The sequence below is a fragment of the Heterocephalus glaber genome, unplaced genomic scaffold (assembly GCF_053883595.1).
Source record: "Heterocephalus glaber isolate CG9 unplaced genomic scaffold, H.glaber_assembly_v1.0 deba00001456, whole genome shotgun sequence".
In the NCBI taxonomy this organism is placed as follows: Eukaryota; Metazoa; Chordata; class Mammalia; order Rodentia; family Bathyergidae; genus Heterocephalus; species Heterocephalus glaber.
Genome location: NW_028258304.1, coordinates 1,457,192 through 1,476,080, shown reverse-complemented (window position 1 = coordinate 1,476,080; position 18,889 = coordinate 1,457,192). Strand labels below are relative to the sequence as shown.

The 18,889-nt window shown below is 40.0% G+C and overlaps 1 protein-coding gene across 23 annotated transcripts in view; it reads left to right on the top strand.

The window, feature by feature from the left end:
• Dysf (dysferlin) overlaps positions 1 to 18,889 on the top strand; it is a 228,036-nt gene that overhangs the window by 79,635 nt on the left and 129,512 nt on the right. For all 23 annotated transcript variants that reach the window (XM_004849888.3, XM_004849885.4, XM_087215922.1 and 20 more), the window contains 3 exons: positions 10,386 to 10,454; positions 10,602 to 10,645; positions 15,480 to 15,562. In XM_004849888.3, the coding sequence (XP_004849945.1) occupies positions 10,386 to 10,454; positions 10,602 to 10,645; positions 15,480 to 15,562 (196 nt within the window). The remainder of the gene's footprint in view (positions 1 to 10,385; positions 10,455 to 10,601; positions 10,646 to 15,479; positions 15,563 to 18,889) is intronic.

Here is an 18,889-nt window from a genome sequence, read left to right as displayed (position 1 = left end):
AGTGCATCCAACTATATAAAACAAATACTAACGGACATGAAAAGTCATATATGCACTAATACAATAGTAGTGGGGGACCTCAATACCCCACTGTCACAAATAGATAGATCAACTAGACAAAAACTAAGTAATGAAGTACTAGAACTCAATCAAACTCTTGAACAAATGAACTTAACAGATGTTTACAGTGTTCCACCCCACAAAATCAGAATACACATTCTTTTCAGCTGCACGTGGGTCATTCTCCAAAATAGACCACATACTCACTCATAGAACATGTTTAAGTAAGTCCAAAGGAATTGAAGTTATCTCCTGTATATTATCAGATCATAGTGTAATTAAATTGGAGATCAATAGCAAAAGAAAATGCAAAAATTTCATAAAAGTGGAAATTGAACAACACACTTCTGAATAACCAAGCGGTCACAGAGGAAATTAAAGAAGAAATCAGACAGTTCCTTCAATTAAATAACAATGACAATACAACATATCAGAATCTATGGTACACAATGAAAGCAGTCTTCTGAGGGAAATTCACAGCAGTGAATACACATATTAGGAAAACAGAGTGAGCCCAATTAAATAACCTGATACTGAACCCCAAGCTTCTAGAAAAAGAAGAGCAGGACAAACCCAAAGCCCATACAAGGGAGGAAATTATAAAGATCAGGGTAGAAATCAATGCAATGGAGACTAAGAGAATGATACAAAAAAATCAATGAAGCCAAGAGTTGGTTCTTCGAAAGAATAAACAAAATTGACAAACCCTTAGCCAACCTTATCAGAAAAAGGAAAGAAAAGGCCCAAATCCATGCAATTAGGAATGAACAGGGTGAAATTACAACAGACCCAGCAGAAATCCAGAGGATCTTCAATACCTACTTCCAGAACCTATATGCCGATAAGATGGAAAACACAGAAGAAATGGACAGATTCCTAGATATGTATGAATTACCAAAGCTGAATGAAGAAGACCTAAAATTCTGAACAACCCAATAGCAACCAATGAAATTGAAAATGTAATTAAAAACTTATCAACTAAGAAAAGCCCAGGTCCTAATGGCTTCACTGCTGAATTCTACAAGATCTTTAGAGAGGAACTGCTGCCACTACTGTTTAAACTCTTCAGTGAAATTGAAAGGGAAGCAATACTCCCAAATTCATTCCTGGAAGCAAGCATCACCTTGATCTCCAAAGCAGAGAAAGACCCAATAGAAAAGGAGAACTATAGGCCAATCTCACTAATGAACATAGATGCAGAAATCCTTAATAAGATAATGGCTAACAGAATGCAGAAGATCATCAAGAAGATCATACACCCTGATCAAGTGGGATTCATCCCAGGGATGCAGGGATGGTTCATTATACGAAAATCAATTAATGTAATACACTATATCAATAGAGCCAAGGACAAAAGCCTTATGATTATCTCCATAGATGCAGAAAAAGCATTTGACAAAAATCCAACACACATTTATGATAAAAAACCCTACAAAAAGTTGGAATAGTCTCTACCTCAATGTGATAAAAGCCATCTATGAAAAAACCAACAGCCAATATCATACTAAATGTTCCAAAACTGAAACCCTTTACTCTAAAATCAGGAACAAGACAAGGATTTGCACTATCACTACTCTTGTTCAATATAGTTTTGGAAACATTAGCCACAGCAATTAGACAAGAGAAAGAAATAAAAGGAATAAAGATAGGAAATGAAGAAGTCAAATTGTCATTATTTGCAGATGACATGATACTCTATATAGAAGACCCCAAGAACTCCACCAAAAGTCTTCTAGACTTAATAACCAAATTCAGTCAAGTAGCTGGTTACAAGGTCAACACACAAAAATCAATAGCTTTCCTCTACATGAACAACAGACTCACTGAGAGAGAAATAGGGCAAACAATTCCTTTCACAATAGCATCCAAGAAACTGAAATACCTAGGAATCATCCTAACAAAAGACATCAAAGAGCTCTTCTCTGAAAACTACAGCACTCTGAAAGGAGAGATGGAAGATGATACCAGAAAATGGAAAGACTTCTCTTGCTCCTGGGTAGGAAGGATCAACATAGTGAAAAAGGCCATTCTTCCAAAACTGCTATACAGATTCAATGCAATTCCAATTGAGATCCCAGCAGCATACTTCATGGACCTTGAGAAAACAATCCCCAAATTCATTTGGAATAAGAGGAGATCCAGAGTAGCAAAAGCAATTTTAGGTAACAGAGACATGGCAGGGGGTATCACAACCCCCAACTTGAAACTATATTACAAATCTGCTGTGATAAAAACAGCATGGTACTGGCAAAGAAACAGACCTGAGGATCAGTGGGACACATTAGAAGTTGCAGAAACAACTCCAGACACACTCAGCCACCTCATCCTTGCCAAAGGTGTCAAACACCCACACTGGAGGAAAGATAGCCTCTTTAATAAATGGTGTTGGAAAAATTGGGTTTCAACTTGCCAAATATTAAAACTAGACCTATGTCTCTCACCATGCACTAAACTGAAAACGAAATGGATTAAGGATCTAAATATTAAAATAGAAACGTTGAATCCCCTGGAACAGAGGTTAGGTAGAACTCTTGAAGACATCAGTGTAGGAAAAGATTTTATGAACAAAACCTCAGTTGCCCGTGAACTAGCATAAGTGGGATCAATCAACAAGTGGAATCTCTTCTTATTAAAAAGCTTCTGTACAGCAAGAGAAACCACCAACAGTGTGAAGAGACTACCCACAATGTGGGAAAAAATCTTCACCTGCTGTTCTTCAGACAAAGGTCTACTATCTCGAATCTATAAAGAACTTAAAAAAATCAGATCTCCCAAATTTAAAGACCCAGTCTGAAAATGGGCATCTGAAGTGAACAGACATTTCTCAGACAAAGAAGTAGAAGTAGCAAATAAACATATGAAAAAGTGTTGAACATCACTGGTCATTAGAGAGATGCAAATGAAAACAACCCTGAGATTCCACCTCACTCCAGAAAGAATGGCTGCTATCATGGAATCAACCAATAACAAATGCTGGCGGGGCTGTGGGGAAAGAGGAACCCTGCTCCACTGCTGGTGGGAGTGTAGACTGGTACAACCACTGTGAAAATCAGTATGGAGATACTTCAAAGAACTAGCACTGGAAGTCCCATTTGACCAAACTATTCCCCTTCTGGGTATCTTCCCCAAAGAATTAAAAGAATCATACCACAGTGATACATGTGCACCCATGTTCATAGCAGCACAATTTGTTTTTTGGGGGTTTTTTTGGTACCGGAGATTGAACTCAGGTCCTTGCGCTTGCACAGCAGGTGGTGAAACCACTGAGCGAAATCCCCAGCCCAACAATTTGTAATAGATAAAACTTAGAAGCAGCCCAAATGCCCATCAAAAGGAGACTGGTTAAAGAAAATGTGGTTGTTTTATAAAATGGAGTACTACTCAGCCAAAAAAAATGAGAAATTAGAGACATTTATAGCTAAATGGATGCACATTGAGGCCATACTCTTAAGTGAAATAAACAGGACACACATGTGTAAATACTGAATAGTTTATCTAGTGTGAGAAACTGAAAGGGTAAATAAGGACTAAATGGTATAATAGATAATATGAGATAGGAAGAAAAGGGGCAAAGGGGAAGGGGAAGTGGGAGGGGTAGGGGAAAAGAAAGAAGGAATGGAATTAATATGAGAAAATGAAAAAATGGAACAAAGTCTTTGTAAATAGGGAGGGATGGAGGGGTTGAAGGGAGGGCAGAGGAAGGGGGAAAAATAAGAACCAAGAGAGATTATGTAAAAGTGCAAATTTCCAATGATTAATGTCATTATATTGTATACCTAAAATGTACCAATGAAATAAAATTTTAAAAAAGATTTAGAGGACATTACCACAGATTTTACAGAATTTAAAAGATATAGAAAGCATATTACAAAAATATTTTTTTGAAATAAATTTGATAACTTCTATGAAGTACCTTTGAAGACAAATTAATGAAACTGACTCTGGAAGAAATATAAAGTGTGAATACCACCTATTAAAAAAAGTATATTCCTAGCTTGAAAACCTACCTATATGACAACAGCAGGCTCATATACATTTTAACTGATGAATTATATGAAACATTTAAAGCAGAAAAAGAAGGAACACTTCTCACCTCATTTTAGGAAATCAACATTGTGCTAATACTAAAACTGGATAAAGATAATAGAAGAAAAAAGTATGAATGAACATAGATAAAAATTTGTTTAACAAAACAAACTATTAGAAGTCAGATCTGGCAGTATGTAGAAAGTGGTTTTATTATAGGGATGGCAGTGTTGGTTCAGCATTGGAAGATCCACTCCCATAAATCATCATTTTAACAGAGGAAAGGGAAAAGCCATATGATCCTATCTGTAGTTGCAGAAAAAGTATTGGACTAAATTCTACAGCTGTTCATGGTAAAAGTTATCAGGAGACTAGAAGTACAACAGAACCTTCTCAATAGATAAAAGACATGTACTCCATACTTCCAGCAAAAACACCTTACATGAATGGAAAAGATACAATGCTTTCTCCCTAAGGTGGGGAACAAGGGCAGATATGCCTACTCAAACATAGGCCCAAACCAAAATAGTCTGACAATAAAACAAAACAAATAGCGTAGGATTGGCAAGGTAGAAGTAAAATCTTTATATGTAGATGAAATGATTATCTACTGAGAAAATACTAGTAAATCTCTAGGAGCCCCTAGAACTTGTATTTGAATTTGGCAGGATTAGAAAACACAAGGTATATATAAAAATTCAGGTCTGTGTATACTTGCTATAAATGAAGAATTAGATATTGAAATTTAAAAGTTATGTAGGAGTACAGAGGACCTAGAAAAGTAAAAAGAAAAAAAATCAGGGTTGGAAATTCATTTATTACCTAATTTTAAGACTTCCCCTAAAGCTACAGTAATCAAGGCAATGTTGGCCTAAGGAAAGGCATATAGATCCATGAAATAAAACAGAAAATCTAGAAATAGAACCACACAGTCAGGTCCACTGATTTTTGGAAGATTATTTAACATTAACATTTTATAGAACATAAACTCAACTCAAGAGCAGAGGAAAAGATAGTGTTTTCAAGAAATGGTATTAGAACACCTGGTATCTGTATGTAAGAATTAACCTCAACCCTTTATTTCCATACATAAAAATAACTTGAAAGGGTCTATGAACCTAAACATGAAAGACTAAAACTATAAAACTTTAAGAAGAAATTATAAGGGAAAATGTTCATGAATTTAGGGTAGGCAAGAATTTCCTAGGATACAGAAAACATGATGCATAAAAGAAAAAAATTGATAAACGAGATTCCATCAAAATGTCAAACTTTAAAAGACATTGTTAAGAAAATGAAAAGTAGTCCTTAAACAGAACATATTTATAATACATATAACCTATGACCAGAATATATAAAAAACATTTACAGCTCATTAATAGACAACCCAATTAAAAAGTAGACACAAGAAGATGATAAATAGCCAGTACAGCACAAGGAAAGGTGTGCAAAACGAGAATAACAAAAATACTAATAAAAAAAGAGAAAAATACTAATCAGTACAATAACAAGATTGTATTATACACTCATTAGGAAGATTAAGTTAAAAGTTTTAAAAGAACCAAATGTCAACTTAGGTGTGAACCAGTTAGAACTTTCTAATGCTGCTAATGTGAATGTAAAATGGTAAAACCATTTTGGAAAACAGTATAGAAATTTCTTGTATTACTGTTAAGAACCAACAGTTCTGTTCTTAAGTTTTTACTTAAGAGAAATGAAAACACATGTTCACAATAGATTTGTACATACAAGTTGACTATCCCTTATCTGAAATCCTTGGGGCCAGAAGTGTTTCAGATTTTGGTTTGAAATCCACTTGATCTGCAAAGATGATAGCTACTCCTGCTTTTTTGGGGGGTTCCCGTCACATGGAGTATTTTTTTCCACCCTTTAACTTTCAGCCTATGAGTTTCTTTTTGAATATAGTGTGTTTCTTTTATGCACCATATTGTTGGATCTTGCTTCTTGACCCATTCTCCCAGTCCATTTCTTTTGATTGGTGAATTGAGACATTAACGTTGATGGTTGTAACTGGTACATATTGACTTATCATTGTCACGACTTTTTCTTTTTGTTGGATTCTCCCACTTTAAGTTTAATTTCTTGTCGCGCCTGATGGATTCATTCTGCTGGTTTTCCTGGGGTTGTGATTCTCATTGTCTGTTCCTAGGATATTATCTAAAAAGGTTTGGAGTGCTGGTTTGGTATTCATGAAGTTCCTAAGGTGCTCTTTGTCATGAAAGCATCTTATTTCTTCACCAGTTTTGAAAGATAGTTTTCCAGGGTACATCAATCTGGGTTGGAGTCTGTTTTCCTTTAGAGCTTGGAATACATCACTCCAAGCTCTTCTTGCCTTGAGGGTTTGCGTTCAGAAGTCTGCTGTGATTCTGATGGGCTTTCCTTTGTATGTGATTTGTTTCTTTTCTCTAACTGCTTGTAGAACTTTGTTCTTCTGTTGGGTTTCTGGAATCTTATTCACCTTTTTTTTTTTTTTTTGGTACCGGGAATCGAACTTGGGTCCTTGCGCTTTCCAGGCAAGTGGCAGAACCACTGAGCTAAATCCCTGGCTCTGGAATCTTAACTATTATATGCCTATGTGTAGATTTTTTTGATCATGGCTATTTGGAGTCCTATATGGCTCCCTTATCTGTATGTCAAGTTCTTTTACCCTGCATGGGAAGTTTTCTGCCATCACTTCTGTGAACAGTTTTTTTTTTTTTTATGTCGTCCGCACTCTCTCCTGTTTCTTCATTGACTCTGATCAGTCTTACGTTATTCTTCTTTGCATCATCTAGCACCTGTTGGATTGATTTCTCGTGGTCCCTTACAATTTTAAAGAAATTTTTCTTTTCCTGGTCACTAATTGCAATCTTATCTTCTGTATCTGAAATTCTGTCCTCGCATTGACTCATTCTGCTGTGTAAATTTTCAGTGGAGTTTTTAATCTCCTGGAAATCTGTTTGTATCTGTTTTATGGATTCCATTTGTTTCCTATGTTCAGATTCCATCATGTTCCTCAGCTCCTCTATTTTTTTTTTAATCTGTTTCCTCTCTGGATTTATTAATCATGTCTTGCACTATGGGCACAATCTCTACTGTTATCTGAGAAATTATTTCTGATTTCATTTTTTCCAGTTCCCCTTTTGTTGCCCGTTCAGGGAGTCCAGGTGGTTGAGTATCAGATTGTTCCATCTCCTTTCCCTTTGGGGTTACCTTAGGTGATCTGGTTTTGAGACTTGTTTAGGTGTCTTCTCATTTCAACAGATGCAACCTGCTGTGCCTTTGTTTTTGCTCACCTAGTGGTCTTCAGTTCTCCACAAGCTACAGAGGAGCCTTTTCTCTGCTGCTCACCAGTGCACTGATTCCTGGGTTCAGAAAGGTGGCCTTCTGGATCCCTGAGCTGATCTGTTTGTCTGGGCGGGCTTCTGGCTGGGGCCTATGCACAGTTGGGATCGTATCTAGGTGTGCCACTGGCTAGGGCCCCTATGTAGCTATTGTCTGGGAAGGCTGTGCACCCCAGTTCCTGTTGTGTGAGGAAGCATCTGGATAGGGTCTTGCACACTTACTGACAGTATCGGGGCAAACCTCTGACTGTTACTTGTGTCCCTGTGAAGCTCTTTTCCAGGTGGGCCCTTGGCTTGGGCCAGTGTGCCCCAGCCTCTGGGATTGGGGCGGAGCCCTGGCTGGGATCTGCTTGCAGCTGCACCGCTCTGGTCCACACCACTGCTCCCCCAACTAAGGTGGTCTGGTATGCCTTTATTGCAGAGATTTTCTTCACTTTTCCAGTGGGCTTTAATTTTTATCAAGGAGCCTCAGAGAGGCCCTCTTTCTGTTGTTCACTTCTGCTGTATCTTCTTGAGCTCAGAACAATGTCCTTTATGACCCCTGCAACTCTGTGGTGTGGATCCAGGTAATGGCTCGGCACAGCCATTGGGGAGTGGTGGTGGCACCTGTGTGGCTCACCTCCTTTGTGCTGGGGGACTCTGCTCCTTGGTGCTCTGGGGCAGTGGTACAGTAGCCTAAGAGGCTCTGATTTATTTTTAAGTATCTGACAGAGATGGCCAAATAGCCTCCCAGAAAGGGATTACTAATTACATTTCATTGGGAAGTGAATGAAGTGAAGGAGGGTAAAGAAAGAAATGAAGAGAGAGAGAGAGAGAGGAAGAAGAGGAAGAGGAGGAGGAAGAAGAGAAGGAGGAGGAAAAGGAAGAGGAGGAAGAGGAGGAGGAGGAGGAGGAGGAGGATGCATGGTGCTACCTGGCTGAGGGGGAGGGGCAGAGCGAGATATGGAGAGATTGTCAGGGCCTTCTAGGGCTGGCAGCAGTGCTGGACTAGGCTGTGGAAGGTGGGCCAGCCTTTTTTCTGGCCTCAGGACCACCAGGCTAATGTGCTTGTTGTAGGGGAGGCCCCCACTCCTGGGCACCTGCATGCAGGAGGCAGGAGGCACAGTGTCTCCTGATCTCTCAGCTGTGTGTAGTTAAAGAATCTCTTCTTTGACTTTTATTTTAGATTTCTACCCATTTTTTTGAATTAGTCAATACATCTAACTACTACATACATTTATTCTGTCTATTTATCTATCTATTATCCATTATCTCCCCTTGCTCTGGACCCATCCAACAGTCTACCTGCTCATTCCTTCCTTTGCAAAGGAAACCACTTCAGCTAGTTTCTTTTATATCATTCTGATTTCATTGTGCATTTGCAAGCAAATGTGGCTATAGATTCTTATCTTTTACCTTTTAAATGAAATGGCTGCACATTATGCACACTTCCTTGCACCTAGCTTTTTCCACTTAATTTAAATTGAAGGTTGTTTGAGAGCTGTCCTTATTCTTTTTTACAATTGCATAGTATTCCATTGTGTGGATATACCATAATTTATTTAATTTGTCCTCCATTAGTGGACAGTGGGGCTATTCCTGATCTTTGCTATTTCAAATTATAGTGCAATGAATAACTTCATACATGTTATTTGGTACACATGCAGTTTATTTCTGAGGGTAAATGTCTAGAGTTGAAATTGCTAGGTCAAAAGGAATATGCATTTGAGAAGTAATAGCCAGTTGCCCCCTAGAGGTATCAAAATATTTCAGTTTTCCCACCAGTGAAATACAAGAATGTGGTCTTCCATAGCCTTGTCAATAGTGAGTTGTTAGACTGTAGAGCTTTTACAAATCTGATGGATGGGAAATGGTATCTTGTTAGTTTTATTTGTGGTTCTTTTATTGTGAGTGAGGTTGAGTGTCTTTTCATATGCCTTACCACCCTTCGTGTCTCCATTCCTGTGAGCTATCTGTTCCATTGGATTGTTGTTCTATCTTTTCTTACTAATTATTCTCTTTGCTAACACAGCGCCTTAACCCTGGCACCCACCCCTGCTCCCAGCTCCATGCAGCCTCTGCCTGGTTTCTTCTTATAAGGAGGAAGGGGTGGGGGTTGGGATTGGGTGGATGTGCATGGAGACAAAGGCCTCTCCCCTGGGGACCTGAAGTCTCTGATCTAACTCAGATACTTATTAAATGAGACAATGCACATAAAATGCTATGTTTAGTGCGATACAGGGCCTTTAGGAAATGCTTTGGAAAAGGCTGTTCGTTATTTTTATGTGCAGAACACACAAGCCCATCAGGATCTGTATATTTGAAACTGAGTTTTTCCTGCTGTCCCCATATATGGGGACAGGATGCCCTGGGGTGCTCCCCATGGACTCCAAGGGCAGAGTTGGCACATGAACCACTGGCTTGGGTCTATTTCCAGTTCTGCTAGGTTTCTTGTTTGTGACAAGCCCAGTCTTTAGGGTAGGGCTGGTTTGAGACAGACTGTGGCTTCTAGGGTTTGTATCTTCATTGTATTTTTTTAAACTCTCAGATGCAGGTGCATGGTTCACCCCTGCCTCCCTTTTCCTGGTCCATCTCTGATCTTCTAGGGCTCACAATCTTCCAAAGTGGAGGTGGTCTGAGCTGATGGGCCAATGGGACTGCCTCTAGAAAAGCCAGTCTGGATTTAGGGCCCTCACATTTAGGGTTCCTAAATTAGGGTTTAGAAGGACTGTGGCATTCAGACAGTGCCCTCACACTAGCTCTAGGTATGCCTTTCCATTGAGCTTTGTATCTTCTAGGACTCCCTGTGTCTGAGCCTATTTCTGTAAGAATCCAGGGTCTTAGGTCCAGCCCTAAGGGCAGCCAGCCTGGCAGAGAATGGCTGCTAGCTAATATGACAGTTCTTGAGGAAACTCAGAGTCACCATGCTGCCAATCCCCCGTCCTCTTTTTTTTTTTTTTTTTTTTTTTTTTTTAGCTCTGCAGCAAGATCCTGGAGAAGACAGCCAACCCTCAGTGGAACCAGAGAGTCACTCTGCCCGCCATGGTGAGCCTTACCCCATACCTGCCAGCCCACCCAGGAGGCCTTGTGCTCCGGCCTCAGGAGGCCCAGGCTCCCCACCTCCCCAGCATCATGGACTTATGCTTGGAGGTGGGGATGTTGCTCTCAACACTTCTCTTTTTTCCTCCTCAGTTTCCCTCCATGTGTGAGAAAATGAGGATCCGAGTCATAGACTGGTGAGTTCCGAGGGTCAGAGTAGAAGGCTGTAGAGAAGACTGTCCTGAGGGGTTGGAGAGTTTTTCAGTCTGGCTCAGCTTGGTTGGTGCATGGCGGGAGAGGATGCTTCCCTTGAGGCAGGAGAGGGAGTGGGTAGGGTAGTTCTGGGAAGCCTGCTCAGGGCTGGCTGGCCAGGTGCCTGCTGGCACATAAGGAGAGCACAGCCAGGTGGGGCTGGGAGGAAGCCATTTCTGAGGGCCCGAGGGGTTAGTGATGCTTCCTGGAGAAGGTGGGGCAGATGGCATCCTGGAAGGAGTGGCCAGGTGTGGAAAGGGCATTTTGGTGAGGAGAAGCCCATAAGCGAAGGCATGGAAGCTGAAAGAGCAGAGCTTCTGGGAGCAGGGGTCCTGACACCCCTATTGGATGGAATGGTGGTACCCAAGCTGGGGAAGTGGGCACATTGCCCAAGTAGGGGACAATGCTGCAGGTGTGGTGCAGGTGAGGACAAGTCTTTGGATCTTTAGGGAAAATCGTAACATATGTTGAGCACCTACTGTGTGCTAGGCCTTGTGCCCAGCAAGCCCTTTACATTAACTATTTCATTTGACCCTGCACTGAATAGCATGGTCCTGCCCCACAGAGGAGAAGGAGATTGGGAAGGACTGTGTGACCTGCCCCAGGCAGCAGCTGGAAAGTAGTGGAGGCCTGATGTGATTCCCAAGGCTGACTCCTTAACCGCTGGACCATGCTGCCTCCTGCTATGTGGAGGTGGTCTCTCTCACATTTGAGGGGAACGTTATCAGCCCACACATGTGAACTGCAGGACACCAGGCTTTCCAAAAGGAGAGAGTTGTCCTTTCTCTGCCCCCAAAAGTCTTGGCTGTGTGGTTCCCTGGCATGTTCGTCTTTGGTCCCAGGCCCATGGCACCCCCAACCAGGAGGGTAATGAGAGACCAAGGAAAAACCCCCAGGCCACAGAGCCATTAAAGTGTGTGCCAGTTCCCCAGGCCTAAAGAAAACAGATTGTGAGAATTAGAGGGAAAGGAGCAGCCAGGGTTGGGGTGGGTGGGGGGGCTCAAGGGCTGTGACCACGGGTATGTGCCGCAGGGAAGCGGTTTGGAGGAGAGATGTACTTCACATCCTCAGAGTGATCTCCATGTTTCGGCTGTCGACGTGTGTATGCCGTGTTGACGGGGCAGCTGGCCATGTTGCCTGTGCGTGTGTGTGCCTGTGGACGCATGTGGCTGCGGTTGTCCCATGTGCTGCGGATGTGCCTGGCTTGGGTCCGGCTGAGCTGTGTCAAAGGCATCAGCATACTGTACAATCCAAACACATTACCGAATCTGGTGGTTGCGTCTCTGGTTTGGGTTGAAGTGGCATTTTTATTGTGAGTCTATTTTCAGACTTGCTGTATTTTCCAAAAGCAATCCCAAGCCCCAAAACCCAATTCTTAGCCAGAAAGCATTCTTCTGCTACAAGTTCCTATCCCAAAAAGTGCTTTCTTCCCAGAAAACACAGATATACTTTTGTTATTACCTGAATCCTGTAAAGATGATCTAGTCCATATGGCTTTTTCTCTGTAACTTAATCTTCCTTTCAATTCTTTAAAACATTCCCTTTTCATTAAAAACCAAGAATCCCCAAAGTCACCTGCTACCTTTATAAAAACAAGCTCTTTCCTCCATGATTCTCTCCTCTTCTGACTTAGAGAAGGCCAGAGGTCAGAAGCCCAAGGCCTCTTCCTTTTCTAGGGCTGGGAGTAAAAGCAGGTTAAGAACACCCCTCACAGTCAGGTATAGGTGTGATAATCCCAAGGAAGTCTGCATTTCCCAGCTCTTACTAATGTCACTCACCAGGAACAGTGATGAGGATCTGCACTGATGGCTCACTCTTCCTCACACAGCCCCTACCCTGCTGGGAAACTTTGAAATCAAAGCTTAGTCACTTTCCTAGGAAAGGGGGGCGGGGAGGGAGGGAGAGGGGGAGAGAGAGAGAGAGAGAGAGGAGAAAAAGAGATTATCAGAGAGAGACTGGTGTGTTTTATGAAGTTAGGATTTAAAAGAAAAAAGTTAGCATGCTCAAGTGTGTCTTTCACAGTGGAGCCGGAACTCAACCTCTCCTGAAGCTGCTCAGGGCCAAAGTACCCAGAACAGGGAGAGAGGCCACCACTCGGGACTACTAAGAAGAGGCATTGAGTGCCTGCAGGTGATAGGTCTCACCCAGCCAGTTTCTCAACCTCAGCACCACTGACATTTGGGACTGGCTAGTCCTTTGTCGTGGGGGCTGTCCAGAGCATCATAGGCTGTTTGGTAGCATTCCTGGCTTCTATCCACTAGAGTCTGTAGCACCTCCTCACACCAAATCATCTCCAGACACAGCCAGATGTTCTGTGGGGATCACAAGCACCAGGTTGAAAGCCTCAGGTCTAGCCTGTCAGTGAAGCAGCAAGTGGCTGCCACCAAAGCTCTGGTTTCTGTGTCAGGCACATCTGGCCTCACATTGCAGCTTTGCCATCTTTGCAGATAATTTAACCTTCTTGACCATGGCATCTTCATCTGAAATGGTGGCTAATTGTCATACCTACCTGGTAGGGCCGATGTGAGGATTAAGTGAGCTAACTCACAGGATGTTTTAGTGTGGTGCATGACTTAGTAGGTACTGAGTAAAGGTTAGCTATGTTATTATTATCAAGGGAGGCAGGGTGGGGTTCAGAGGGAGGGTCTGCTCAGGACATGGCTAATGGGTTAATCAGTCCTGGAGCTCTACTGATAGTTCCCTATGCTGGTTAGGGAGGGCAGAAGCCCAAGAGCAGCACGTGGTGTAGCCTGAGCACCAGAGGGAATCAGAACCAGTCTGGCCTCTGCTCCTCCCTCCCTGGGTGAATTTGGGGCAGAACCCACCCAGCTCTGAGCCCCAGTTTCTTTGTAGGTTCGACAGAGATGATAATAAAAGTATTTGCTTTTCAAGCCTGTTTTGTGAAGCTTTTGCAAGATAAAGGTTAAAAGTGCTTTTCACTTTCAAGTCACATACAATAGGAACCATGCATTAGCATTAGCTAATTTACAACTGTGAGGGGGGCTGGGGTGGGGAAACTTGTACTGGAGGGAACATGGCCTCTTTAACAAATGGTGCTGGGAAAACCGCCTGTCCACAAGCAGGAGGTTGGACCAAGCCCCCATCTCTCACCTGTACTAAAATAAAATCAAAATGGATCAAAGCTCTAAATATTAAAACAAATACATAATGTGCTGAAAGATAAAATAGGGTAAAACTCTTGAAGACATAGGCATAGGCAAGGTCTTTCTAAACAGAACCCCAGTTGTGTAAGAAACAACACCAAGAATCAACAAATGGGATCATATCAAATTAAAAAGCTTCTGCACAGCAACGGAAACAAGTCACTGAGTGAAGAGACAACCTACAGAATGGGGAAATATTTTTGCTAGCTACTCATTGGACAGAGGACTAATGTCTAGACTATATAAAGAACTAAAAAGTTAGACCCCTCAAATGCAAGACCCAATCAAAAAATGGGCAACTGAAGTCAATAGATACTTCTCAGAAGTTCAGATGGCCAATAAGTACATGAAAAAATGTTCAACATCTCTGGTCATCAGAGAAATGAAAATTTAAACAACATTGAACTTCCATCTTACTCCAGAAAGAATGGCTATCATTAAGAAATCAAGTAATAAATGCTGACAAGGCTGTAGGAAAAAAGGAACCTTTCTGCATTGTTGGTGGGAATGTAAGCTAGTACAACCTCTGTGGAAATCAGTATGGAGATTCCTCAGAAAACTAAAACCAAAACTCCATTCCACCCAGCTATCCCCTTTCCAGGTATCTTCCCAAAGAATTTAAGACATCATTGAAATATGATATGTATTTAATACATATTTGTATTAAATATACATATTTGTATTAAATATGATATGTATTTAATACATGCATGCCCATGTTTATAGTGGCTCAGCTAATAATAGCTAAATTTTTGAAGTAGCCTATATGTCCATCAATAGATGAATAGGTAAACAAAATGTGGCATTTATACACAGTGGAGTACTACTCTGCCATAAAGATAAACTGTAGTAATTTGTAGCAAAACAGATACACCTTGACACTATCAGGTTAAGTGAAATAAATCAGATACACAAGCTTAAGTAGCAATTGTTTTATATGAGAATCTCAAGGTATAAATAACTTAAAGAGCAGAATAAAAATAGAAAATAGGAAACAAAGAGATAGAACTTTCGCAAATGGGAAGGGGTCCAGGAGATGGAATGGAAGGGGAGTGAGGAGAAGGGAAGGATAAATAAAAATGATTAAGATGTGTTATTAATGCTCCAACTCCCCACAATGAATGTAATCATTATGTACTAGGAACATGTACTAATAAAAATAAAAATATTTTTTAAAAGACTGTGGCCTTGGAGGTATTTTTTTCCTGGTCACCTATCCCCACCTCCCCTGACATTGATATTTATATTAGTTCCTGAAGTCTCAGCTCTCTCTGGGTCTAATGGGGCCCTCTGAGCAGCCTCCTGCTCCCCATCCTGCCCGCCTCTGGCCTCCTGCCTGGCAACCTGCAACCTGCTTGCTCAGACAGGCTGGTGGCCGATTGTCCATCGGTTGATGAGATGTGGATGACTGGAGAGATGGACTAGTTCCCTACAGGGGAATCTTGAGTGAGATTTCTGCACAGTCTCATTGTCTCTGGGATTGCCAGGCCTACATAACACGCCCATTGTGAAAACCGACCCCCCCCCCATTATGTGTAACTGAGGCTACATCCTTCCTGGCTTGGCTGTGGCCATGATTTGCCTGTGTTCAAGCCCTCTCTGCCCCTTGTTCTAGGGACCGCCTCACTCACAATGACATCGTGTCCACCACCTACCTGAGTATGTCAAAGATCTCTGCCCCTGGAGGAGAAATAGAAGGTATGTTCCCCCTGTGTTCTGCCCCAGGGCTTCATCTTGTTTTCTGTCTCACCTCTATCACACACCTCTAGTTTTGAGGGTTTGCAGAAAAGGGAAGGGTTTTAAGGCCTTTGTTACCCACTTTACATGGAGCAAGGCTCTGCCGAGTGATTTCAAACATTTAGGATGCTCCACATTTGGATGATGGGACAATCTAATGAATGATACAAGGAGCTTGCTTCATTCCTGAAGATAATATCGGTGTCCCTGGCCATGCCAAACACTAGATTTTATGTTGGACAATTTGCTCTATCAATTTATATTTTGTAATTGTTTTTATCCGTCCATTAAAAGTGATCCATTGCCGTTCTGCAAAATTTTAAATAGAGAATCTGAAAGAATATAAAATTTACCCGTAAGTCCACTACTCAAGACAAGAACTATTTCTATTCTGAGACCTTTTTGTGTGTGTGTGTATATGTATGTATACACATACATATGGACACATACTAAAAATTGTTTTAAAAATGCTTTTTGTCACTTGGTGATACAACAAAAATGTCTTTTTTTGTACAGTATGATTTTAAGTGAATAAATACACACTCTTATTTATTATTAAAATTTCCTCTTCAAATCATGTAAATCTTTCACCTTTTAAGTGAATAAACATTTCAGTGTGGAGTCCGGGGATTTAGCTCAGTGGTTTCAGTACCTGCCTTGCAAGTGCAAGGTCCCAAGTTTGATCCCTGGTACCAAAAAAAAATAAACCAAAAAAACCAAAAAACCAAAAAACCAAAAAAACAAAAAACAAAAAAAAATTTCGGTGTGGGAATGTGCCATAAATCCAAATGAAGTAGTTAACACAGAACTTTTAGGAGTTTTCCAGTTTTCTGTATTATGAACAACTTTGCAATGACTGTTTTTGTAGCTCAATATTTATGCAATTTGTGAGTTCCTTTTTGGATTAATGGTGAAAAGTGGACTTGCTATGTCAAAGTATTTTTAACATTTTAAAGGCTTTCTGTCTATATCAATGTTGCTCTTCAAAAATCCTGGACTAATTTATTCTCCAATCACAAGTTATTCTAGTTTCTATTTCAAGTTTATTTTCTCAATCATAAGGTTTTTTTGCTGCACCCTCATTAAAGCAGGGTAAAATAATGTTAGAAAAGAAACTTACTAGTTCAGTGGGAGAAAATGGTATGTTATTGTGCCTTAACTTCTGTTTCATTGACAGTGAACTGGATCAATGTAAAATTTAAAATATTTAAATTTATATAATGTATTTATATATTTATTCTATTATAAATTCATGTCCTGGGCCATATTTTTGATAATATGTTTGTCTATTTCTCATTGTTTTTTAGAGTTCTATGTATATATTGATACTAACTTTTCCACTGTTATATCTGTGGTGAATAGTTGTCAATCTTATTTTACCAATTAATAGATTTGACCTATAGAAATTAAATTTTTATGTAACTAAATCTGTAAATCTTTCCCATATTGAATAAGACAAGGATCTAACATTACTTTTTTCAAAATTGTTCTTTGGTGATACTAGCATTGAAATTTGAACACTTTTTTCTTTATATTTTGAAATGCCATTTTTATCACTTACTAAATTCCTAAATCTGTCCTTAGGCCTGTTTCTTGATTTTCTATTATCTTCAATTGGTATGTCTGCTTATTATTTTTTTGGTTTTGGTATTTGGATTATGCTGGCTCTGGAAAATTAATTGGAAATATTTAAAGTCTTCTGTAACATCTGGAATAGTTTATATAACATAAGAATATAGCCTTTTGAGGATTTGAAATAATTCACCCATAAAACCATATGGGCCATGTGCCCTTTTTGAGTGGGTGAAGTAATAGCCCTTCAAAAACTTTTCAGTTTCTCCAGTGATCATTGTTATTTTTAGTATGTTGCCTTTACTGTAGTCAATTTCGATTATTCATATTTTTCTAGAACATCCATTGCATTGAGGTCTTTTAATTTATTTACATAGCGTTATGTAGAGAAGTCTTTTATAATTTAAACAATTTTCCCTATCTGTGGTATTTCCCTGGTTTTTATTTCTATTGTTTGAATTCTCTTGTTCTTTTTTCTCAGCTAGACTTGTTAGTTTTTAAAAACTTTATTGAAGGGCCGGGTATTTAGCTCAGTGGTTCCAGCATCTGCCATGCAAGTACAAGGTCCTGAGTTCGATTCCCCAGTACCAAAAAAACCCCACTTTATTGAATTTTTCATTGTTGTACTCTTTAATACTTTTAGACTTATTTTGTTGTTTCCTTGTTAAACTTTCTAATTTCTTGAGTTTATTATTAAAATTTCTTATTAGATAATGACAGTATAGTTTCTGCCTTATATACATGTTTAAAAGGTTTTCAGCAAACTTTATGATTATATTTAGTTATTATTTTTTGTGCTTAAATATTTAATCCATTTCATTTATTTTGGTATATTTTCTGAGAGCATTAGGATTTAATTCCTCTGTAGGTAGTTTGTTCTTTTTTTTCTGACAAGATGCTGGTGGTAGACATTTATCCTTTTTCTTGTAGTTAAAAAAAATTAGTTACGTGATGTTTAAGGACTGAAACAAGTTCTGAAAAACGCTTAGATGATTTTGTTGTCTGAATATTATAGAGTGTACTTACACAAACTGAGATGACTACAATGTCTCTAGGTGATACAGTCTTATGAGACCTGTTGTATACATGGTCTGTCATTGACTGGAAACAAAGAACTATACTTCAGTCCATGTAGGTGTAGGACCCTTTGCACTGAATTTTGTCAGAGACATGGTGAATTCTTAAATTTGAATTGAGGAATAGTTTAAAAAGTTTAACGCTGTGCCACAGGCAGCTGAAGGCAGGGTAGGGTAGTGGTAAAAGCTCCAGTTCTGGGCCTGCTTGGGTTCTGATTCTCTTGGCTCTTTCTTTGAAACCAAGGGAGTCATTGTAGTTATCTTTCCATAAAATGGGGTTCTTATAAATTGCAGCCTCTGTTGGAAGGATCCAATGAGACAATAAATATAAAGTTCTCAGAACGTCTGGTGTACAATAAACTTCAACATAATATTGACTATTTATTATCACTATTCTTGGCTTTCTGTATCACTAATTTGATTTTCTTTCTGTACCAGTTTTGCTTCCCATGTGATTTATAAATGCCTGTTGCATTTTTTGTTTCTTGTCAAGCTTCTTTTCCTTCTACCACTCCTTTTATATTTGCCTTTTCTTCTCTGCTCCTGTCCATTCTCGCCCAGAAGTTTTTCTTTGTCCACAAGGCTACATCTTCTTTCATGATATTTAGGATCCCAAAGCTTTTCCCAAAAAATTCAGATG